This window comes from Boleophthalmus pectinirostris, unplaced genomic scaffold, assembly GCF_026225935.1.
Source record: "Boleophthalmus pectinirostris isolate CB_2022bp ecotype Guang Dong unplaced genomic scaffold, ASM2622593v1 HiC_scaffold_19, whole genome shotgun sequence".
Classification (NCBI taxonomy): Eukaryota; Metazoa; Chordata; class Actinopteri; order Gobiiformes; family Gobiidae; genus Boleophthalmus; species Boleophthalmus pectinirostris.
The window spans coordinates 28,703,774-28,729,681 of record NW_026571140.1 but is presented as its reverse complement, the minus strand read 5'-3'; the positions used below and the strand labels follow the sequence as shown (position 1 = coordinate 28,729,681).

Genomic DNA, 25,908 nt, shown 5'->3' with positions numbered 1-25,908 from the left:
TTAGCGAAGGGAGGGAAATAGCGCATAAGTAGTACAGTATTACTATACCCCCACGGATCGGCCTGAGGTGTCATCAGTTAAACAGTTAGCTCCACTAGTTAGCATCACAGTTTCATCCTCATTTGCCATAAAACACTATATTCAGTGAAACTAGGTAGAGTTATTCATACGTCAGCCAATTAAAATGTCCCAGGGAGGGTCAAAGGTCGCTGGTTAATCAATAAGATGGAGCAGCAACTGTTGTACTTATCAGATTGTGCGATCCACAGGAAGTAGTGGAGATAAGGGTACACTTGTGAGAGCAGAGCAGCAGGGAGTCCACATCACTTCACAAGGTCTCAGAAAGAAAAGAGCCAAGGGACACACAGGCTGTATGTGTAAGAGACAACCTTCAGGATTTTTGAAAGCAAACTATCTACAACAGTTTCTCCTCTTTTGAAGCCGACAACCAAGGAGAAGACTACAAAAATGAACTTTTCTTTTTGAGAAAATAGCAGACAAAAATACAGTTTGTGATATGGTAAGTATTGGCAAAGTGTTTAGGATCTGAGAGTGCTGCCCTCCTCTCTTTTAGAGTGTGCATGCTTTCCTTCAAAGTGGATTTTTTATTTTTTCTTGTACCACAGGCACATCTAAAAACATTATTTTAAGGTAGCTCTCATAAATAAATATGGGATTAAGATTAAACAAACAGATATCCCATCTTGCCCCATTAACCCAAAAAATGTACATTAGGCAATCATTTATCTAAGGTAGTTCGACCACAATGAATTAAATATCTAGACATGGGTCCCCTGCTGCTGTACTGCTTGAAGGATGGGTCAAATGCAGAGACTGAGGCATGAATCAAGTGTATTTTAGTTTATCTTACCTCACCTAAACATCCCTGGCCTTAAATTCCCTCCATTTCTGGGCAAGCAATGTACAGTAGTTTCAATGCCAGCCAATTAAAATGTTCCATATAGGGTAAAAGGTGGCTGGTTAATCAATCGGGGGAGCAACAACATTTGTACTTATCAAGAGCCATCACCAGGAAGTGCTGGAGATAAGGGTATATCAGCAGGGAGTCCACATTGCATCACAAGGTCTCAGAAAGAAAGGAGCCAAGCTATGAATACACAGACTCCACGTGTGTGTGCTGCAACCTTCAGGATGTTAAAAGAAAACAGAACAAACCATCTGCTGGCACTTTTGTATTTTGCAAGGCTGACAATGGGGAAAAAGCGTCACAAAATGGCTAGTTTGCGCGTGGAAGCACAGGTAAAATCTCAGTATGTGATATGGGAAATGATTTCAAATATTTGTTGCAGGAGAAGTTGCTGAGTGGCAGCTATGGTAAGTGCCTGTTCCTAGTGATAAGAATAGAGAGGAACAACAGAAACACAATTTTAGTGGTCTATATGTACTTCTTGTGACCTTTGATTTTATCACTTAAAAGCATACAAACATACAAATTTAATTCATAATTGAGTAGGACTACTTAGCATTTCTCCAAAGTTGGATCACATTTTTCATTTACTATATTGTCTGTTCATATTATTAATGCACTGATCTTCTATACTGCTTTTCCAGATGCTAAAAGTTGCATTATAATTTTGCTTTACAATGTTGGTGAAGTGCCTAAGGACACAACAACACCAGCATCTCAGTGCATCACCTGGTATTCTCAACAGTGCCCCATCCAAGTACTAACCAGTTCCAGCACACTTAGCTCAGCAGGGAGATTTGGCCATTGAGGTCAGTCTGTTGTAGAAAATGGTCTGGTGTACTTTTATTACTTGCTCATTTACTCAGTTATCGTACTCATTATTATCAAAATTACTTTTCTAAATATTTTTTCTTGTATTCTTAACACTGTGCACACCACGTTTACTTTACATTTCATATTCCTGAAGGAGAAATACAGCTGCGTCGAGGATGTTCAGTTTTAGCAAATTTAATGTTTACATATTTTTTTACCCTGAACAACTGATGCGTTACAATCCATAGGACAAGCACACAACTAGAGGCACTGCTGACTATTTTAAAGGCAGACAGTCAGAAAAAGAGAAAACCAGTCTTAAATATGTAACTTCCAAAAGAGCGAGCGAAGAAAACCACAGTAACCATCAAAAGAGGAGCAAAATGAAAGGGGTGTTCATCATAGGACGGGACAGCGGTGCAGAGGAGGCCGGCACTAAAGCTGTAAAACAAACAGTCTCAGTTGAAAGGGCTACTTTGCCACAGCTCTCCGCTCAGGCTGTCGAACATCTAAGCACTTTAAAGTTAAGGCTTCCTAATAGAGGCCTGTGATATGTCAGTAAGGGGAGATAAGTTTGAGAAAAAATACAACAGAGATAAGAAGCGGTGTCTCAATTATCCTTTGCCCCTAATGTAGAGTGTAAAGTCTTTTACATGAAAGCAAGTGGAAGTACACAAACAAATTGCATGATTATGTTTTGATAAGTCTTGATGATGACTGTTGGATTTATTTAGTTGTAATTATTGGAACCTTTGTCAGATTCAATGAATGCAACTTGTGTATTTTCAATTAAAGGGGCCATACCCTATATTTGTTAAAATAATAAAGTAAAATCAGTTTTGCCCCAGTACAGAAATATTGTAAAAGCAGCTCTTAGTGTTCCAGTGAGTATGTTGTGTGCTGTCTGCATCTAACTCTAAAGCATTTATAGCATTTGGAGTTGAGTTCCACATTAGGAATAGGAATTCATTTATGGACAAAATAACAAAATAAAAAAACACTAGGATCGTGTAGACCGAAATGAGGGGCCTGACAACAGCAGTTACAGAGACAGGGGTGTCAATTGGAGCCAGTCGATGAATCCCAGAGGCCCTCATGGCTACTTCCTATTATGAACATGACAGGCAGAAGGTTAGTTATGTTCATTTATATACAATCTGTGGTAACAATTCATAAAAGTGAATCAAAATTTGCATCTGGGACAGTTTTTAGGGGAACAGTGTCACTTTAAACTAAGAATTTGGAAGCATCCAAAATATATAAAAAATATGTCAGCTTGTACATTGCTTAGGCATGGTCTCCCTAACAGAAGCACTTCCCACTTGGCGATATCAGTGAATCGAACCGTCAAAGCACTAAAGGGAATGGCGGATGAAATAAAACAGCAAGCGAAAGAGCATGACTGATGGCGTACATGACAGGCAGGCCTCTGAGACAAGCATGTAACACCTCAAATCCACTCCCACTCCAGCGGGTTCTGCTCCTCCCTCCTCCTGACCGGCAGTCCATCTTATCGGGAAGTCTAATCAAAGGAAACATCTTACTGGAATGACCCCCTTACCGACATGAAAGTGAAAGAAGATAAACTATTACTATTAAGAAAGTAATCAAGTGAAGTGGGAGTGAGATAATACAAAGGGTAGACTTATAGATCTAAATTAAGCTAAAATGATAAACTAAACCAAACTAAACCAACACGAAATGAGGTTTAAATTAATGAATGTCACCATACTGTATGGACAACTTCATCAGATTAAACACAAACTGAAACAGAACTAAAGGAAACTCCTTAGATTTTCACAAGATTAGACTCAAATTTTAGAAAAAGCCTTTTTCAAAAGCAATTATTGACAAGTGGATGATTTAAATTTGAGAAATGGTGCTACTATAACTCTTTTTGAAAGCGAATATAGAATTATTTCTCTTACTTTTGATACATCGCATGTCAAGTTTATAAACCGAAACCTGCCCTGGCATTATGTTAAATTAGAAGATGGGGGTGGGATGAAATACATTTTTCTTCTTCCCACTCCTTTTTGGGCATTTTTTGTCATTTCCTGTCTCTGTTGATACAATCGCACTGGCATCAAAATCATTATATTTCATTTTAAAAGAGCGCAAAATGTTTACTTTCCAAAAATAAACAATAAAAGAAATAAGACAAGGAACTTTATTATTAGTGCCAACCAAATAGACATGTCACATTGACTTGGGTGGACCAGTCTATAAGACCTATCATTTAATCTAATGTCTGTTGAACAATCTGACTTCCTGGAGAGATATCACACAACACCCTCTTTTTCCCACCTTCATTATTTATGCCAGGTTACAGTGATATGATCGACCCCCTATGAGAAGGCACAAATACGCACCACAAGGGGGAAGCAATAGGAAGGCAGCATAATTAAATCACTGTGTTTGTGTCCAATAGCCAATCAAAGCAGTCATGCAGGTAAAGTTTAAATCACTGCCATTAGGAGAGTTTCTGTAGCAGGGATAATGCAAAAGTACCAGAGCTCCGTCGACACATTTAATACGCACAGATACACCGTGCCTCGAGCTAAATCCACTATGAGACATCTGATGCACAGGAGGGAGGCTGTCTAGAGCAAGTGAACAAATCCACCACTCTCCGCACATCTGTCAACGCTACAGTCAACAGAGGAGACGAACAGCCAAGCCAGCCCAGTGCCTTTGACTATTGACTCAGTGGATTGCGGTTGTGATCCGGGCTGCAACCCCCAAAAAAGCTTCACTCAACCTGACAGACAGACAGGCAGTGTGTCCGGTAACTACCTGGAACTAACGTGCTTGACCTCTCCTTCTCTGCCATCTCTGGCTGTCATATCAATGCCATCATCTCAGACAAAGCACATAAAACAGAGCAGCAGGGCTGACAATGGCAGTGACTGTGGTAAGACTATAGTTTTCTTTTACATTATCTGTAAAGCCAAATCTCTATTGTGGAAGTGGTGTTCACTATTATGGTCTATTGTGACAGTTTTGGTAGCATAATATTGTACATAATGCATCTAGCCATCTTTTGTGCCTTCCAACAGGGGCACAACAGATTCTAAAGTGAATGACATATAAGAAGAGCAGAGGTGTTCCATATTTTTTTCATCTAGGGCCACATATTAAAACACAAAATTAAACAAAATTGACACTTGTGAGGCTTGTTATAATACTGTTATCTTCTTAAAACCATACCTGGAGTCTTGTAATCCATTATAATTAGTCTTCCTTTTAAGTTTTGTTCAGTAGAGATGGGAAATTTCAGGTCTGAAATTATGCAAATGATTCTAGAGAAGGAGTGTGGAGCACTTCCTGTATCACAACATGACATCACAAAGTGGAATAGTGAACACAGCCTAAATATGCATGGTCTGTGTATTAAATGTGTGTGAATGAAACAAAACACAACTCCAGATATATTTTTGATGGGGAAATAACATTATTAGCCTGATTCATCAGCCAGTTTCACTTCGCGGAAACTGTCTGACCTCGCAGCATTAGGATTCGTTTGCTCGACGGTAGGCAGGTACTTTTTTAATTTAACCAATCGCTGCTATTTGGTCATGATGTATATAATGCGCCAAATCCCATAGGAAGAAGGGCAATATCATCTTTCTCCTTGATAAAATTGAACAAACATTCTCTTTGTTCCAGCTTTAAATCCTCGATTTCAGGAATAGTTGCCAACACAGAATGTATGGCTTCTTCTACATCCATCTCGACCTCTTTGTTCACTGTTGTGCTGTATCACAAAAGGGACCCAGACAGGTGCTTGAGTTTGACGTCATGGCTTCACAGCTCTTTGCTGACTGGCCACTGTGCGGTCTACAACTTCTGGGTTTTTTTGCAGACCGTTGATTCCTGACCTAGTCGCTGGAGAGAAATGAAATGGAGCAGGGGCACTAGGTGGCGCCAGCCTGGCACAGATCCAAAAATAGCGTAACAAGGGCCCTTTAATATAAATTAACTATCACAAAAGTATTTAAGAGTCAAACAAGCCATTCCAAGTGCACTGGACTCCACCCTCTTTCCTTTTCCCCCCTTATCGCCATATCAGCGTCATCACCGCAGTTCACGCTCGCAAAGCCATGACAGCTCAAGCAGTATGTTTGCACACAGACTGGGGCTCTCATCCGGAGCGGTGGCTGACTGAGTAGCATCCACTGCGCGACAAAGATGGAGATCAGAGTAATGAAGTGAGTGCTGTGCTGGGAGTGAGCTAATCAAAGTGTACCATGCAGGGCCACCTCTTCTTGTGATTCAGACTAGATGACCCAGGGCAATAATTAGTGTGAGGCTTTCATTCCGATAGCAGCAAATTAACAGACTTCATTAGGCTTTTTTCCTTCCCCGCTTTTTTTTTGCTACAAGATTGTTTCTAAGTCTTTAAGCGGTAAAAATTGCACATCAGCAAGCGGGGGGTGGAGTCTTGTGCATAGGCGTCAATCAAAATTCACAACAGAATAAGAATCCTATGGGCCAAAGCAGACAAAAGTCAAGTGTTTTCCAATAGGGCTGGGAATCGCAAGGTCCTTCACGTTTCGATACGATACTCGATAGATGCCTCACGATAAAATATTATCACACCATGGTGATACATGTGATAATCGATATATTCCACATGAAATTTTCCAATATATCACTATTGTTAAGGATCAAATACATTTTGTATTCCACAACAAACATCAAAATTGTAGCATAGCCCAATATTTTAGCACTCTTATTTTCCAAGCAGTGATAATGAGACCAGGGTTGATGAGGATTGTTAATGGTTTGTTTCCCATCATTACAAATATGCAAAGTAGATTCAAACTCCAGCTAGGTACTCGCTCCTGCCCAAAATCTTGGCTCAAAAACCTGTACAAATTTCTGTTCAGAGTACCATTGTTGACAAATTTCATGTTTTGGACAATACCAAAAATAAATCTGAAAAGGTAAAATTTCATGTCATGACATGTCTATTATTTTGGATTTTACTGCAGGGCTGCTGGCATGCTATGCAAAAACAAAAACAAACAAAAAACATACTCTCTCATCCACTGACAGGGGACGAACTACTAAGGTACATTAATGGTTATTCAATTTCCAGATTATCCAATAATACAATGAAAAAAGTTCTCCCAATTATCCCTGCATGATGTCTTAGTAAACAACTCATAAACAAACAATTCATTTGGATTCAGCAGAGTCCATCATATTCCCATCAATCATAAACATGCTGAATTTTACCTTAAGGAGAGATATACATTCACTTTAAAATATAATCATAAATGTGAAGTAAATCTATAGCTACAACATCAAAAGCTTTTTAATTGATCAGAAAGTGTTTAATCAGTGGAAAATGGCCTCAAGAGATGCTGCTCACCAGTGGATTTATTCTCAATGGACTAGTGCCCTCTAAAGGCCTTTTCACCAACCGCCCCTAGTGCTCAGAAATGAGTATTTTTTCCACCACTCTGTCAATGCAGGTATGAGGTGAGGCGTTATTATCTCCATTTCATTTTCCTATGTGACAGCCCCAGTCCGATCGGAACAGTAGTTAAGCCCACCCTAACATTTCCCAAGTCATTCGCTGGATTGATGGCAGTCTAACTCATTCATCTCACAAGTCATTTGCTATTTGTCATTTTCCTCCCTCTATCCTTCTCCTCTTTGGCTGTTGTTGTCGGTTGAAACCACTCCGCAATACCCCGTGTATAATCGTGCATCCTTGTATGAAAAATTTACTCAGAAAAGCAAAGTCGCAAAAGCAAATTTGTTTTTAACGAGTCAGCCCATTACTGGTATGGGAACATAAAAACACAAATTGGGAATGAGATGTGGCGCTGATGCTTGAAAGTGAAGATGATAAAAAAAAAAAGAGGAAAATAATAAAGAAATAGGAAAACAACTATGAGATTTGAGAAGGTTAGACAAGGAAAGAGCAAAAAGAGTTACTGCATCAAAAGGTGGAGACAAACCAAGACATTAAACAGGAACTATACTCCTTATTCCAGGATTCATGGAAACATTTTTAATGGCCCTTGTGAGTAATGGATCCCACTAACGATGGGCATTCGGCCAACAAGTAACAGGACTACACTTGACATAAATTCACTCTTATATTAATTCACTATAGAAAATTGGAGTCTTTATCAAATCTTTATGTCCCCTACTGTAAGCAAGTCATTAAGAGTTTTAATCTGGCTTCTGCAAGTCAGAGGAAAGTAATTATTCATTTGAGGGAATAAGGGACCCTCAAGAGGATCATCAGTTTGAATCTCAGATTGTCACTTGTGTCATTGAGCATGACACCCAATTGCCACTGTTGCAGTGTCTGGAAAAGCAAAGACTTGCCAAATCACAGTACATTTTGAGGGGGAAAATTTTGATGACTGATGATGGTGAGTGGTGTGGTATGAAATGCAATCAAGGCAACAGAACACATTTCTGTGTATATGCACGCCTCCCACTGCGATAGTAAAACTGTAACATTTAGCTTAGATTTCAAAGTATTTGGTTTTAAACAGTAGAGGTTACTGTCACCACTGTACTTTTTTTTTTTTTTATTAGTGAAGCACAACCAAATTGTGCATTAAAGGCAAAATTAGAAACGTATGGTGGCTGATAGCAGGGAATCGTACGCAGAAAATAGGCCATCCATTCACTGTGTGTGCACTGTACGACGAGTCCATGCCTTTCAACAACAGTGAAAAGAGCCATTAATGACTGCATTTGATGAGATCTCTCATAATGGCACTAAATTTCTGCAGCCACATGAAAAGTCATTACAGGAATAATGGTGTTCTTCAAAATGTCACTGCCAAAGCTCAGAAAGCAAAGGGAGAGAGAGTGAGGACCCAAAGGGAGACCGTCCTTTTATGTAAACAGGCCCATGCAGTGTCTCTTTCTGTGTCAAACAAACTGTAGTACAAACAAACAAACAAAAAGTAAATACGAGATCATATGAATGGAAATATTGCTTTTAAATATCACAAGTTGTTACTTTTAGTAGTGGTGGTGGTACAGTGGGAAATCTATACCACACTTAAAGTTAACATTTGCAATACAACACGGCCCTGTTGTATTCTGACAATCACTAGATTCTAGCTAACTTACTGCTGTCTGCCTGACAGAGGAAAACCACAGACCAAAATATTATCATTATATATATATATATATATATATATATATATATATATATATAATATATATGTGTGTGTGTGTGTAATATATATATATATATATATATATTTATTTTTTTTTTTAATATATTAGTGCTGTCATGCAATTAAAAAACTTGAGAGATTAATTAATTATGATCTGTAATTAATTAATCTAATTACAAAAGACTGATATAGAACAAAAAAAAAGTGACTTTATAAAGTCATTTATTGTTTAACAAACTTTAACAGATGCAGTCACTTACATTCCACAGTATCATCATTATTATTACTATTACTAATCTGCAGTGTTGGGAAGGTTACTTTTAAAATGTATTCCCCTACAGATTACAGATAACATATCTCAAAATGTAGTTTGTAACTTAATCCATTTAATTACTTAAAGTGAGTAACGTAATTTGAATACTTTGGATTACTTGATATTGTCATGCTTTTTAAAACTACATGAATGTAGCAACCGCATCCTGCAAATGTTGTTCTTGTTTGTTCTCTTCAAATTGGCTCCATGAATAAGAAACTGTTTGCTGTAAAGAAGCAAAGATGAGGAAATCTGAACATAATAACTTTTGTCTACTTAAAGACAATAAAAAGTCCAGTCTTTCCTTAACCATATTAAAAATATTATTGATAGAGAAATGCTTTATATATGAGATCACTGGTTTTAGTCCTGGTTTTAGTCCTCGTTTAGACCTGCTTTGGTCCTACTTAATCCTAGTTTAGTTCTGCAATGGGTTTATAGTCCTGGTTTTAGTCCTGGTGTTAGTCCTGGTGTTAGTCCTGGTGTTAGTCCTGGTGTTAGTCCTGGTGTTAGTCCTGGTGTTAGTCCTGGTGTTAGTCCTGGTTTAAGTCCTGGTTTAAGTCCTGGTTTTAGTTCTGGTTTTAGTTCTGGTTTTAGTTCTGGTTTAGTCCTGGTTTAGACCTGGTTTAGTCCTGGTTTAGACCTGGTTTTAGTTCTGGTTTTAGTTCTGGTTTTAGTCCTGGTTTAGTCCTGGTTTAGACCTGGTTTAGTCCTGGTTTAGTCCTGGTTTAGTCCTGGTTTAGTCCTGGTTTAGACCTGGTTTTAGTTCTGGTTTTAGTTCTGGTTTTAGTTCTGGTTTTAGATCTGGTTTAGTCCTGGTTTTAGTTCTGGTTTTAGTTCTGGTTTAGTCCTGGTTTAGTCCTGGTTTAGACCTGGTTTTAGTTCTGGTTTTAGTTCTGGTATAGACCTGGTTTAGACCTGGTCTTAGTTCTGGTTTTAGTTCTGTTTAGTCCTGCTTTAGACCTGCTTTGGTCCTACTTTAATCCTAGTTTAGTTCTGCAATGGGTTAGAGTCCTGGTTTTAGTCCTGGTGTTAGTTCTGGTTTAGTTCTGGTTTAGTCCTGGTTTAGTCCTGGTATAGACCTGGTTTAGACCTGGTTTAAGTTCTGGTTTAGTTCTGGTTTAGTTCTGGTTTAGTTCTGGTTTAGTTCTGGTTTAGTCCTGGTTTTAGTTCTGGTTTAGTCCTGGTTTAGACCTGGTTTAGACCTGGTTTAGACCTGGTTTTAGTTCTGGTTTTAGTTCTGGACTGGGTTAGTCCCGGTTTTAGTCTTGGTGTTAGTTCTGGTTTAGAGGCGCACAGGAGAAAGCGCGGTTTACGCAGCGTACGCGAGAAAACGTACGCGGCACACGGGAGGACAGCGGTGTCCGCGCAGTAACTATGGAAGGAAACGTGGTCCGCGTGTTCTCAGGTTAATGACGATGATGAAGGTGTGTGTTTGTGTGTGTTTGTGTTTGTGTGTGTTTGTGTGTGTTTGTGTGTGTTTGTGTTTGTGTGTGTGTGTGTGTGTTGTGTGTGTTTGTGTGTGTGTGTTTGTGTGTGTTTGTGTGTGTTTGTGTGCGTGTCCCCTCATGTGGCAGGTCACTATAGGACAGTAGTGCAGACATCATGAGCCTATGCAGGTTGTTTTCACCAGTGACATTTAAGTTGTAGGCGATTTTATATTTGTTATTTTCTTTTATATTTCACGTCGGGAGAATAATTTCCAAGACACGAATGCGTTTTTACCTGTGCACTGCTGACTCTGTTCTACTGGCTCTACGACCTCGTCCATTGTGCGACTGACGCCGCCAACGTTAACATGACGTTTACATCGCTCTTATTGCGCGGGTTTCCGGCAATGAGTGGAATTACCGAAATAAAAAAATTTATAAATGTGTTTGCTTTTTTTGTGTGTGTGTTGTTGTCCCAACAACACATAAAAACAGGTTTTATAATAAAGCAACTCGCATACAGAAACAGTAAAGTTAGAGATTAAAAATGAGATTAACGCGATTAAAAAACATAACGCGCTAAATATGACTGTAATTAATTCATCGCAATTAACGCGATAATTTGACACCCCAAATATATATATATATATTATATATATATATATATATATATATATATATATACTGGATATACATTTGGAGCTTTGGAGATGTAGACAGACTCATAATAAAGGATTACTCACATGTGTATAAACAAAACACAACCCTGATGATGTTTTTAACGAGGTAACAGCATTATAAAATGGCATAAAACTCACAGGAATCAATTTTGCGACCTTTAAACAAAAGATAAAATGTTAATGAGCGTGAACAAAACTAGTCAGGTTTTGGAGCATATTAAAATTATTATGCCCAGTTCTTTTGACAGTGCAGATGCAACACCTTTATTTCTTTCATTCTCTCAAAACATGACCCATGTACCATTCTTTTTATTTGAATTCACACGGTCCTGACGTAAACTAGGGCTTTTAGTATTAGCGGCCTATTTTCTTCCACCTACCTCACACCTTGAGGCTTCAAAATCATTTTATTTACTAAAAGCAACCGAGGCATACAAATAATGTGGGTATAATCAGGGACTACTCTAAGCTTGATAAATTAAAGAGGGAAGAGTGTGTCCTTTTTTTCTTGTTTATCCACCCTTTTTCATTCTTCATAGTAATCCAGGAGGCCATCAAGTACAGCCACTGGCACACAAAATCTGTACTTGTACTACAAAATATACCAAATTTGCTTTCAATGCTTATTGGAAATCTCCTTTCATAAAAGAGGCTAACAGATAAGTGGAATGGACATGAATGATTTGTGAGCTCAGTCCATATTTCAGTCTTATTGTCCAACTGTTTTTTTGTTTGTTTTCTTTTTACATCTATGATCTGTTCTTCCATTGAACTACAACCAGATAACCTGTTGTTTAAATTTGTGAAATATTCATCTCATCTTTTTCTGTGATTCCAAATCTGCAGTACCTCAGAGTAGGTAGGTACTACAACTGAAAACACTAATAAATGTTAGCAATCAAAGCTTATAAAAGCAAAATGCAGTAGTCATAATTTGTAAATAAAACAGAATCAGTTGGGTTTGTTTTTCTTCCTTTGTTTTGTGTCTTGACAGATTATTAGCAGATACCAGTATTCTAACGTGAAATGGCAAACTGATTTTCTGATCTTTGAGGGCTCCATCTAATTGGATGTTATTTATTTGCTGAAAAGAAGGTGAAGTAAAGGGCACCTCTTCATGTTGTTGCTCATTTTCCCGGAACTATGGCCATGTAGCCACCTCTTCATACACAGGCTGACAGCCCAGGAAGAAAAGGATGCTTTATTTTGCATGACAGTTACAATAGTTCTGCTCAAGTGCGACAAAATAGGCCCTTTTGGAAAATGTACTTTTCTCCCCAATTACAAAAAAGATTCAAATCATGTGATGTGTGCACTGTAGGTTAAAATCAGGCATTTCAACCACAGAGAAACTATAATTTCTCATCCATTTCTAATTAGGATAAGCCACAGAATCTACACAGTATATATATGCTATACAGTATATATTTGCTATACAAAAACAGAATTTGTTACTTATCTATTACTTTATTCTAAAAAGTAAAGCATTGGTTTACTTTTTTCTCCACTGTTACTAAAGAGGCAATATATTGTTTAGTAAAATAAATGTTTTTGATAAAACAATGAAAACTCAAAGCCAGTAAAAACAGTACTAACCTTTGATTTCTGTTGGAACACATTGAAGCAGACCACGCAGTCAAGTCAAGCCAAGAGTGCAGGCAAAGGAGTTCAAAATGCAGGAAAAGCAGAGCAAAGAAAAGAGTGGTTAGTTTAGCTTGAAAGCATTAAAGAGAGGCATGGTTTAATTCTTCAGACATAAAAACAAGCAATGCATACAGAATTAAGTCAGAAATGAACAGATTACAGCAGTTACTTTCACTGCATTCAGCACAAACTGATATGATCATTAGACTTCACAGCAAACACTGAATAATTAAATGAGGAAAATACATGGAGGTAATGTTAGGAGTAGACAAAAAAGGTTGAGATAGCATACATTACAAGTCTTCATTAAATGCTTAAAAAAAAGCTTAAAAAGCTTTGATGTCAAAACAAAGAAAAAGTGTCCTCTTCCGAAGTGTAAATTTGCCTCTGCAGAAAATCAGACTTTTTTTTTCCTATTCATGGGTCAGAGATAATTTGTTACAATTAAACAAAGAAGTTCTTCAGCTTATGTCATATTCATTTTCCTTGTTTCTTTTGAAGCTGGTGAGGAGGGAAAGACTGTCTTCCTCCCCATATGTGTCCCACCCTCTACATAAGACACAGCAACAACAAAGAGTCCAATTAAAGCCCTTAGATGTCAAGGGAGCGCATTGAAGCTCAAGAGTTCAGAGGCAGAGAGCTCCTCGTCATTAGCTATGCTTAATTCATTATCTGCGATTATACATCACAATGAGATAACCTCCGCTCCTGGATCTTAGTGATTACATTTAGTTAACCCCTCACTATTCAGCATTCACCTGACAGCTCTCTGAAGGCCTCCAGCAATGTCTTTTATGCCAAGTCTTTAAGTCATTGCTTTTCTCAATTTTCTGTAAAGCACCCTATAAAATACAGGTCTAAGCACTTGTAATAAAAGTGTGAGCGTAATCAAAGTGCATTCATTGTTAAAATACCTGAAATACATACAGAGGCATAGAGCAGAGCAGAGTTCAACTGAGCACATCTGTTCCCAGTAGTAGAATAAGAAACTGTGTGCATGAAAAACAATGTTGTTTAAAAAGCAATTCATGAAATTATTCAATTAAATAACTATGTATAATAATCATCGTATATTGCAGCATTGTTGATCTATGCGTTGTGTGTTGGGTTTTTCACTTGGCATTTCACTACACACTTTCCCACCACATTCTGATATGATGATGTATAACTGCAAAACAAACTGAGCAACTAACTTAAACAATGCTTCACTTAATCAACTAAGAGTTTATAATTACAATATAGAACATACCACAGTTATACTTTGTGTTATCACATGTTTGCCACCTCAGTAATAAAAACATAAAACCTTATTGGCTTCTTTCCGGCACAACAGCATCAGTAACTTGCGACTGTAATAATGTGAGGATGCAAAAGTGTTTAGAGCAGCAGTAGAAATAACTACACTAAAATCCATTCATTTACAAGTAATGCATTTTTCAAGTGACATCTGCGCCTCTCTTGATTTCATGGCCGCTTTCATTTTGCCTGAACCCAGGAGGGAATGCAACAATAACACATAAATATTTCACTAAACAGACATTTATGTAAAAGTGTACAAGTTGCATTATGTATGTTTGAAAGAAAATTGCCCTACAATTTCTGACTTAATCTACATAACATAAACTAATATAAGCCTATTTCCACTGCAAACTGTCGGACAATGATAACATCTCAGAAACCCAGGCAAAGAAATGGGGCTGTGTGCTTTGAGTTGCAATAGTACCATTGTCCAAGAACTAAGCAGAGTAGTGAGTAGAGAGGGGACCTTTTGGTACTTGTATGACCTTGTACTGATACCATGTAGCCTAATGGTACTGTGTAATTTTAGCCACTGTTAAAACTCGGCTATGTGGACTTTCAAGCCTATAGTTTAGTATGGGACCCCATTCCAATAATAAAGGGAGACATTTTCAAAGAGCTCTCAAAACACTCATAACATATAACATCATTTTGGCACCATTTTTAGTAGCTACTGGTGATGCAAACTAAAAAGAAGTATAGATGGTCTATGAAGGATACTTTTTAGGTTTTGTAGTTTTGCCATGTGGTTTTGCCTTCAGAATACAAATGAAATATTCAGCTGACTCAAACTCGACTGAAACCATCAACTGAAAAGGTATGAGAAACAGAAAGAGTGGATAAATTGCCGGTATTCAGTGAATGAACCCAACAATTTCTTAAGCTTTCAAAAGTTGATGGGATTTCTGTAGGCGAGTTAAGGAATTCAATAGTGTACAGCTGCTATTCGCATACAAAGGGAGCTGTCCACCTTCACATTTTGACTTTCAGAGCACGTGTGGAGAGGGAAATGTGATAGAAGTTATGATACAGCATAGACAAATTATAATGTGACGGCCACTGACTGCACTGATATGTTAATACTGGAAAAATACTGTGGTGACTTTATTTTGTCCACAAGTATTAAATAGGTTTGTAACAGAAAAACAGATACCCAGATATTAAGTTATACTAAACTAGATGTCCCTTAGAACAGATATTGTTATGAATCTCGAATATGTTTCGCAGCTCATCCAAGCTTCTTCTTCAGTTCTGGTAAAAATTCTGGTGAACACTTTCTTATATCCTGAAGGGAGGAGCTAACTACACTGAAACTACTCTGAAACTAACACACCTACTTGTTTCCAGTTTCTGTTAGTTAGCTAAACCTAAACATGCATCCCGAATTTCAGACTTCCGGTCATCGCGCAATGCATATTGGGAAGGATTCTCTGAAAAAGTGAGCATCAAACCACCATGTTTGATTTCCCAGGGTTGGGATGCATCTACAGTATTGTCAAAGCCAACCTTTTTAAGTCTATTGAACCATATCGCTTTTGTTTCTGGTTCTGATATTGCCATATTTTAGTTATGGGAATCGGACATTGTAATTGTGTGGTTGCTGGATGTCCTAACAGCAGAAAATGGGCTTTGGAAGTTTGTGAACTCCAACTGCAAAAGGGAATCAGACCTGTGTGACTGCAAACCTCCATTCAAACTGTTTCCATTCCCAACGGAACTGAAAAATAGTGGAAGGTGATGGACAGTATTGATACACAGGAAGGACGAAAAAGGTAACCTTTGGCTGCCTAAGAAATCATCTTGAGTTAGAAGCGAACATTTTGTATGTGAAGAGCCATCAAAACAAAATCACATTTGTTAAGCAAGAGATACAGAAGACAAGCAGATTGATCTCAAACTTTCTTGCTTGACTGGCTTTACAGCAACATCACGTCTTGGTTGCTTTGTAGTGGAAGGTGTTTCTTGGCGAACAGCTGGTGCTTTTCGCTTTGGCGTCGACTTTTTGAACGGAGGTTTGCAGTCACACAGATCTGATTAGCATTTATGGAGTTTGCAAACTTCCGAAGCCCATTTCTGGAGCCATTTTCCGCCGTTAGGACATCCGACAACCACACAATTATGATGTCTGAATCCCATAACTAAAACAGGACAATATCAGAACCAGAAACAAAAGCGATTTGGTTCAAAAGACTAGAAAAGATTGGCTATGACAATAGACACATCACACTGGGAAATCAAACATGTCTTTTGATGCTCACTTTATCGGAGGGCCCTTCTCAGTATGCACTGCGCGATGACCGGAAGTCTGAAATTCAGGATGCATGTATTGAACATGCACTCAATGTGGGGTCTTATTAGCATAATCATTCAGGGCCATAAGGGGGGTTTCACACCTCTGAATCTGACCTGGCTATCCCTACTGTTTGTTTGTTTTGATTTAGGTTTGAGGATGGAGTTTTAAATAGGAATATAAACTTTACAAAATGATTGATTGACAAATTGATTTCTCCTTTGACTGAGGGATTTTACACTCAAAAGAGTAGTACATTTTTCTTCATCAGAATAAAGTTTGAAATTTGGATATCATCACAACACTGGTAACTAATTAGACAATAAATCAACGTACAAACCCAATTAAATTAATTGCCTGGAGAGATATAGTTATTTATATTTAAACGTAAAAACTAAAGCTTATAAGTTAATTTGAGCTACATTCTAAACCAATGCCACTTTAAAATACCACAATTTTCATGTCCAGCTCCACTGCATAAAATATCAGTAACACAAAGACAAGCTGGCTCCATCTACATTGGTGTCATAATTAACAGCACAGGAGGAGCATCATTCTATTTAACGACTGAGGAAATAGGAAATCAACAAACCAATCTCACCACTGCCCATTGATTCCCTGTAAGTGTTCACAATTAGATGTGATACCCACATGTATACCTAATTTTACCTGTAAAATATGCATACACTTCTGCTGGCCATTTTAGAAACCTGACTTGTACATCTTGCAGGGGGCATTGACGGACACCCAACTTCCATGAATACAATGTTCGGATATAGAGAATTTGGCAAGGGGAAAATTACCTAGATTGATTAGTGTTTTTTATTCATCTGCTTTTGAAAGACACAAAAAAGCAATTTTCAGACAAAATAGGATTCATCTGAGCGTAGACTTTTAAGGGTCAAATAATTAAGGGTCATTGTGGCTGCATCAATAAAAGCTCTCATCCATGTGGTAAAGTCATGCTTTCAGCCCCTAAACAGAATAAGGAAATTATAAAGAAACAACGGAAACCTCAAATTATATCCTAATGCTGGCTGATATTCCAGTGAATGGTCAGTATAACTTTTAGCTCTTAATTATCTCCCAACAATGTAGACACAAAAACAGACATTCACTCTTAACTCTTTGAAACTGGAAGCTTCCATGAATTATCTTTGCTTCGTTTAATGTAAGGAACATGAACACACAAACACCACATAAGAATATAAACTTCTGCGGGATATACAAATGAATATTTTATGACTAAAACTGTGCACCGACTGTTTCATACTGTGTCCCTTTTAATGTTTAATGATGATCCAGATGTTGTTGTTCTTAAGTGAGATAAAACATGATGCCACATGGTTATTTTATTTAATAAGACAAGCCCACACGCATATTGGCACTGGGTTACTATTTGGAAAACAGACCAGTCTTGGCTACTGTGTCACAGCCAGGCCTGTCATGATCATTACTATATTGATGCATTGTTCAGTACATGAAAACTGGAACAATATATTTTGGGGCTCAGTTTTTATCATGTGTAAATTTTCCTTGGAATAGTGGGCAGGTTTTTTTTATTTTGTAATACGATAAGATTTTAGCTGTAGACAGTTGAATAAGTCACTTCTATGGCTCATTCTGCTATTTATGTTCAGTGTTGTGCAAGTTCACACTTTTCATGAACTAGTTCAAAGTTCAGTTCACACTTGTTCAAAGTGAATAGTTCACGTTCATAGTTCACAATTTTAATTTTGAACTAGTTCAAAGTTCAGTTCATTTTATATTTAGATGAGATCTGTAAATGAAAGGCTGCTTTTATTTTTCAAACTGACTTCTAGTTTACAACAACTTTACAAGATACACTGTTGGACAAGTGACTTTAAAACTGTAATGTGTTATTTATGACTTGTTACTGTCATTTCAAAGTCATTTGTTACATTACAATATTACTGTATTTAAAATGTAAAACATTACATGACTATTGCAGCACTTTTAATTTACTCTCACCAAAAGAACTGTTAAGATGCTGAACTTTTGTGCCGTATATGGACTGAACCAGGACTGAACCAGGACTAAACCAGGACTAAACCAGAACTGAACCAGGTCCAAACCAGGAATAAACCAGGTCTAAACCAGGACTAAACCAGGTCTATACCAGAACTGAACCAGGACTAAACCAGGTCTAAACCAGGTCTAAACCAGGACTAAACCACGACTAAACCAGAACTGAACCAGGACTGAACCAGGTCTAAACCAGGAATAAACCAAGACTAAACCAGGACTGAACCAGAATTGAACCAGGACTGAACCAGGTCTAAACCAGGAATAAACCAAGACTAAACCAGGTCTAAACCAGGATTGAACCAGGACTGAACCAGGACTAAACCAGAACTGAACCAGGACTGAACCAGGACTAAACCAGAACTGAACCAGGACTAAACCAGGTCTAAACCAGAACTGAACCAGGACTAAACCAGGACTAAACCAAGACTAAACCAGTTTATCTCGGTGGAGCGCGGACTTCTGCGTCGGTCCTTTCGCTCAGTATCACGGTCTACGCGGGCGCACCTCCGGCGTTTCACCGCTGCTGATATCGCGGTGATTTTAGCAAATTTGTATGAAGAAAAACGAAGAACCCACCATTTCAATCCAGGTTAAAAAAGCATTGTGACGCGCGTTACTGACATATGTACCAAATAATACGCGCGCGGAGCAGCACGTCCTGTGCGTGTAGATTTCAGAAAATAGAATCCATCCTATTTTTTGACGCTCTACACGAGCGTAGGCGCGTATCCCCGTCAAAATGCACAGAGAGCATGTATCTGTTGTTGTATTTGTGCATTTACCATCAGCACATTGTGCTCCCTGGGCAGTTCTGTATCATGTGAAAGAGCCCAGATCCACATACACTGTTAATTAGTGCTTTGAAATTTACTTTTGAAATCCTTGCGTTTGCCGTGGTCAGCCTGTACAGAAGGTAAATACAAGCAGCTAAACGCGCCCAGTCAAGTTTGACTGACTTTCCCATTGAGAGACATAAGAGCCCGTACGTTCTGCTAAAGCTGCCGGTGGAGTCGCCTTCGCGTTGACACGCGGCTGTGGTTTCGCGAGGTGAAGCGCGAGCAGATCGTCACTCGTCAGGTGAAAACAAATTCCGACGTTTAACTGAACCCCAACAGTGACGTACGTCGTTCATCACACATAATTTGAACAAATTCACGTTCAAGTTCTTGATTTACAAAAGTGTTGCGTTCAGTTCAAAGTTCACTGAAAAATGAACGTGTTCAATGAACGCGTTCTTTTGAACTCGTTCATGCACAACACTGTTTATGTTAGCGGATCTTTTAATAAAACTCCATAAAAATGGTTTACTAGGATTATCCTGCTTTATAATGTGTTCTCAACAGGCCTAACCACAGCATACACTTAAAAAATTTTTGAGGGGGGTTGCTCAAATTGCAAACACAACAATAACATGACTTTTTTTACGATTCTCTGTCCAGCACATCTATTATCGTACAAAAGTCGTTTGATAGTAGCCCATGTTATGCCTGCATGTTTTAATCACTCTGAGGAAACATGACTTTGTTATCATTTGTGGTGAAACTCCTCCCTGTGGAATTGCCCTCCCTAAAACTTTGGGAGGGAAAATTCAAATATAGCAGGACACAGGACGGTTACAGGAGCAGAGGACACACTCAGTACACAGGACAGCTACAGGAGCAGAGGACACACAGTGTGCATTCAGGAGGAGAGCTGATCTGTAGGTAAGACTTTTATATGCTTTTCTGGCCTAGAATGTCGTCATTATTAAAACATGTTTGTGGTGTTTTATTTGAAATTAGGGTTAATGCAATTGTTTTTGACTACTTATCTACAGAGTATGAAAGTTGTACTAAGATGTGAATGTGTTGCTTCCAGAGTCATCTACAAACAAAGAGTGATATTCAGAGGACTTTGCTGCAGCTGTGGGCAAGTTCATGAAAGTGTGAGTTGTCGTTAGTTACTTGTTTTTTGCAGCATTCTGAAAGTGACGTTAACAGTTAAAATAAAAAGACTTTTCAAAATATACTTCCTCGTGAACATTTACCATGTGCATCTACAGGGTGATTTGGCAGTAGGAGGAATTTATACCAGATGCCCTACGTGTCACTGTTTCTGCTTGTAAAATTCTAATGTTCACTGTGATTCTGTTCTGGTCCATTATTGTATTACAGAGGAGCTTTCAGTATATTTACTGAGTAGATCATCAAAAGGTAATCATGTGTTATTCCTGTGTCCACAGGCAGAGACCAGAGTGTCTTCACCGGAATACATCGTCACACTGTCCAGCTCCAAACTGTCACTGTTTTAGTGCACTGGTGTGTTTTATTCTGTTTAAGACAATACACAATTATGGAAATCTAAAGACTTCTTTATTCTTTCTGTATTCTTTTACTTTAAAACCCTTTAAGGACATTTGATGTTGCATGTTAAAATAACTGTAGAGAGAATTAAATTATACATAAAAAAAAATAAAACCATAAAAAAGGCAAATTTTCATAAGTAACATAAGATAAATATGCATATTCAGCATGACTTGATCAGATTTCATCAATATGAAAAAGTGACATTCAGGTTCTGAGAAAATATGTGTAGAGGGTATCGAAATAAGTTTCAAAGCCTAAACATAATTTTATTGCATGCAACCGCTTTCCATATTTTTTTTTTACACAAATCCAGCAAACTTTTTTTTTTTCCCCAGTGTAGAAAAACTAAAACAATGTATTGTAACTATAACACACTTTGATTTAGCAAATAAAAAGCTTTCTTTAGGGCAGCAAACTGGATTCCATGTTCCCAAATGAGTCCATGGATATCTAAGTAATAAATGTTGAGACCACAGTTAAGTGCTACACATTTATTTTTATTACATGGGACACTGCGTGATGTGGTCATTCCTCTTATACCTTGCCCTGTCAATACCGCTTTGCTATTGAGATGTGCCTCCATTATTCAACATGCCCTAAGTAGAGGCCGACGATGCACCGCTGTGCTGGGGTAGGGGGGTGCAGGGGTAGGGGGATGCAGGGGTAGGGGGGGAGTTCCTGTGTACCTTAAGACATGCCGTTGTGACAGGTAGATAACACCTGGATGAATAATTCAAAGTGGTGTAAGCTGGCTGAGTCAGAGACAAGACAGGAAAGCAAAGCCGAGATGTGTGAATAAATCATCAGAGAGGGGACTAATAGCCGCGCAGGACAAGACTGATAACATCACACTACCTTGTTCTGGCTTTAATCATTCTAACAACCCAGTACATGAATATTCCTCAACATGCAAACCATACTGATAGGTGAGAATGGTGGCTTTAAGATGCATTACCAAAAAGTTCAACAAGCCTCTCTCTTTTCTTTTATTTTTCCCTTTTATCAGTAGTCTCATGTGCCTGCTCATTCAGCTTCCCCTTAAGAGGTTTGGAGATTGCTAAAGTACAATAGCTGCCTCCCAGTGTTTACTGTCCTTCCTAATTAAATATCTTAATTCAATCCTGACAATGAATCACAATGATAAAATTTGCCAAGCCTTCAGATAAAGAAGTGTATGCAACTGCAGCTGCAACAGTGCTTGTAATACAGTGCAGGTGTAATATCACACTGAATACAACTGTACAACTCACCCTTATGTAACAGATAATATTCCCAACAACTGTACAACAACTCACCCTTATGTAACGGATAACCCTATATCCTGTCAATAATCATATTATTGTTGCACTGTCTTCCTATGACCTCTTTTATAAAGCTGTGATTTTATATTTTATTACTTATCTTTCAATTTTACTTTGACTATATATACATTTATATAATTATGTCTTTTTTCTTCTTCTCTTGCTTTCTTTTTTGCTATTTATTTAGAATTTATTATTACCATTTATATTTGTTCTCTTTGTTATTATTATATATTATATTGAGATGTGTGAGCTACTGTGTATAAATAATTTCCCTTGTGGATCAATAAAATTTGTCTAAGTCTAAGTCTAATGTTGTGCAGGCATAATTCCAGGACAAAAAAACACAAATAATGTGAATGAAAAGGTTGGGTTGTCTCACCTGATCTCTGGGAACCAAACACAAGGGCAACTTTAGTCAGTAAATCTGGCTTTGCATATCGGTCTTCATCAGCTGCAACCCAGAAACAGTTCTCAGACATTTCCTGGGGTCGGATCTATGGAGAAAAAAGGTAAAGAACAAACTCTGAAGTGTATATAAAATTATCGCGTAACGTAATTTGACATTGTGTGTTGTGTTTATAATTTCCCGACCAATTGAGTGTTTAAGCCATACCAGTTTGTCAAAAGACTGATCCTGTCAGATCTCGAAAGCTAAGCAAGGCCGGGCCTGGTTAGTACATGGATGGGAGTCTTTGAGTATTGTTAGTGGTAATTAATACTCACAAAATGTGTAGTGTACAACATGAAGTGAGGGCCCACCTAGATGGTTACTGCCCATGGTAATTGTACAGATGCTGGTAGGCTAAACCAGATATTGTGTTCAGTATCATTTATATAATCAGTTCCACAGATATTTTGAATCTTATTTTTAGAGAGAGTGTTAGTCCCATAGGGGAGAATTATTATGTGTTTTAGTACAGTAAATAAGCAGTTCACAATGCCCTAGTTTACAAGTTAATATAACTTGTAGGTAACTTTGTGAAACAAAACTTTAAAAAGTTGAGATCCAAGTTCATGCAGAGGGTGGCTGCGCTACAATAAAAGGGACATCCGTAGCCTTGGGTCAAATCATGAAAAACTGATCTTGCAGTAGACTTAAATAGGCCTGATGTGGCTGAGAGATAAAACATATACTTTAGCTCAGAATAATTTACAGGTGTTGTGCTTGCTTCTGACAGTAAAGGACTTTTGGTTTATTGGCTTTTACAAAAATAGATTCAGGTTGAGATACAACCAGTGGACCATTAAAAAAGACATACAACCACAAGAGAATGGCAAATGGGGAGTAAAAATGTCTATTGAAGAAGGGAGATTTTGAAACCCACCAGACATTGTGGCGAGACAAGAAAGTTTGTTTGAAAGTTGGCTGACAGGGCTTCAAATCTTGACATTTTTTATTCAGGCTCTACCTCTACCTTTTTGGCTTACCTAACCAACTGGTCCCTATTTCTTCATCTTACACTTTTCATATATCTATTATCTATCTATCTATCTATCTATCTATATCTATATATCTACCTACCTACCTACCTGCCTACCTATCGAGATCGAGAGAGACAGACAGAGAGAGACAGACAGAGACAGAGAGAGAGAGAGACAGACAGACAGAGACAGAGACAGAGACAGAGAGACAGAGAGAGAGAGAGAGAGAGAGAGAGAGAGAGAGAGAGAGAGAGAGAGAGAGAGAGAGAGAGAGAGAGAGAGAGAGAGAGAGAGAGAGAGAGACAGAGACAGAGAAATTACTCGAACGAATAACAGTTCAGAATATTGGTAAAGTGGCCATTATTGATGATTAAATTTACTTAAAGGTGCACATTGTAACTTTTTCCTTTTTCTGATGAGGATCTTCCCCCTGCTGGTCTCCATAGCAATGTTTGTGTTTTGCCTGGAATGTTTCACATTATGGTATTCAAATACTCTATCTTGCATTTATTAAAATTACAGGAGACCTAGTACTAAAATAGATTCATAATGTGCATTCTTGATGCGAGCAACAGATCTGACCTAACTTGGCCTGGTGGCGTCTGCTAGTCCAAGAGGAATAAGTAATGCCGTACTGTTGACTATTCCAGGCAAAGCAATAATATACTGTATATAATATGTATACATTAATTGTATCCTTCAAATGACTCTATTATAATAAACAAATCAAAAACATTGACATATGTAAGGGTCTTGCACAGCTGTGATATGGGGCAGCCAGTCCCTTGTGTGCAGCCCATACACCTGCAGCATATGGAGAAGTTTCCCCTCACACCTGTATAGCACAAATGAGATTAAATTATTAATTGTTCAACAGACCACTATGACTTGTAGTGTCTGAATTAATATTGTGCTCATGAGACGAACATCTGTAAAAGGCACCACGGAGGCCGACAATAGCATCTGATCATCTGGTATTTCCAATTATCACTGAGTTGGCAAAGAAATAAGATGAGCGGCTTATTTTGAAGACGACATCTGTAGTTTTCATCTGCAACACGGTGAAATGATGCCAAGAAACATCAGGAACAAAGTTAACAACAGCAACACCTGTCCTGAATTTCCAAGAAGTTGTGACTCGTATATTCCAGGCTAAGAGCAGTTTATCAGTGCTAGTGTGTATGATGTTTATGTCCAAATAATTTCCCTTGTGGATCAATAACTTTTGTCTAATGACTTTCTCTAGAGATCATAATACCAGTGTCACTAATTAAATCCACCATGAAAATAAAGTAATATCTCTAAATGTATATTTATTATTTTTTGTTTACGTTATAAAAAAGAAAGAAAATCTAGTGGTCTTAACTACAACTTGCTTAGTAAGATCTACCCCCAAATGGTAATACATGCTGCCATTTTAATTTTAAAACAAAGATGTTCCTAGTTCACTGACAATTACATACGTTTATAAATACCAAATATTACTGGCATTTATACTGAAGGAAAAACTCTAGCAGGTTGGATTTATTTAATCAAATCCATTACAATAGCCTCAAGTATAGTCTGTAAATACTTCTAGATCTCGACAGGACCTACCTTTGACCAGTTCAGGCGCTTCATGGAGGTCTCAGGCTTGAATTCCTTCTTGGGTTGTAGTCCATAAGGCAACACGTGGGGTATGGGAGAGCCCAGGGGACCCCCGAACCCTGGAGGTGGTGGTGGAGGTGGGGCACCAAACGGAGGAGGTGGTCCAGGAGGGGGAGGTGGAGCAGGGGGACATCCAGGTAAAGGAGGGGGTGGTGGGGGAGGGGGTGGAGGTATGCCTGCTGGTCCTGGGACAGGAGCCTGGAGCCTGGGCCCACACGGTGAAGAAGGCAACGCTTGACCAGCTCGGACAGGAGTAACTGAAACACCACCAAACTGGAGAAGTGGAATACATTACAGATAAGCTACTTAAGCATTGTGGTTTAAAAAATTACCAAAAACAGAGATATTTTAATTTACAAATCATTAAAGATTTAGTTAACTGGATGTGCAAGAAACACACTAGATGAGAAAGTCCCTATAATCCCTTTTCTACACCAATAAACTGTGTTATGAGTGTGCATATCTCTTCTAATTGTGATATATTCATTAAGGAATCCTCAGTTTCTGTGTAGCAAGGTTTTTGTTGGCTGTCTATACCAGAAAACATGCCCCTAGTCTGGGTACACTGTGGTCAGCTCCTC

General features: G+C 38.2%; 1 protein-coding gene across 1 annotated transcript in view; it reads right to left on the bottom strand.

Moving 5' to 3' along the window:
* LOC110173036 (protein diaphanous homolog 3) overlaps window positions 1-25,908 on the bottom strand; it is a 161,459-nt gene that overhangs the window by 107,233 nt on the left and 28,318 nt on the right. The window contains exons 17-18 of the mRNA XM_055154823.1: window positions 25,277-25,600; window positions 22,638-22,752 (exon numbers count right to left, since the gene is read on the bottom strand). Of these exons, the coding sequence (XP_055010798.1) occupies window positions 22,638-22,752; window positions 25,277-25,600 (439 nt within the window). The remainder of the gene's footprint in view (window positions 1-22,637; window positions 22,753-25,276; window positions 25,601-25,908) is intronic.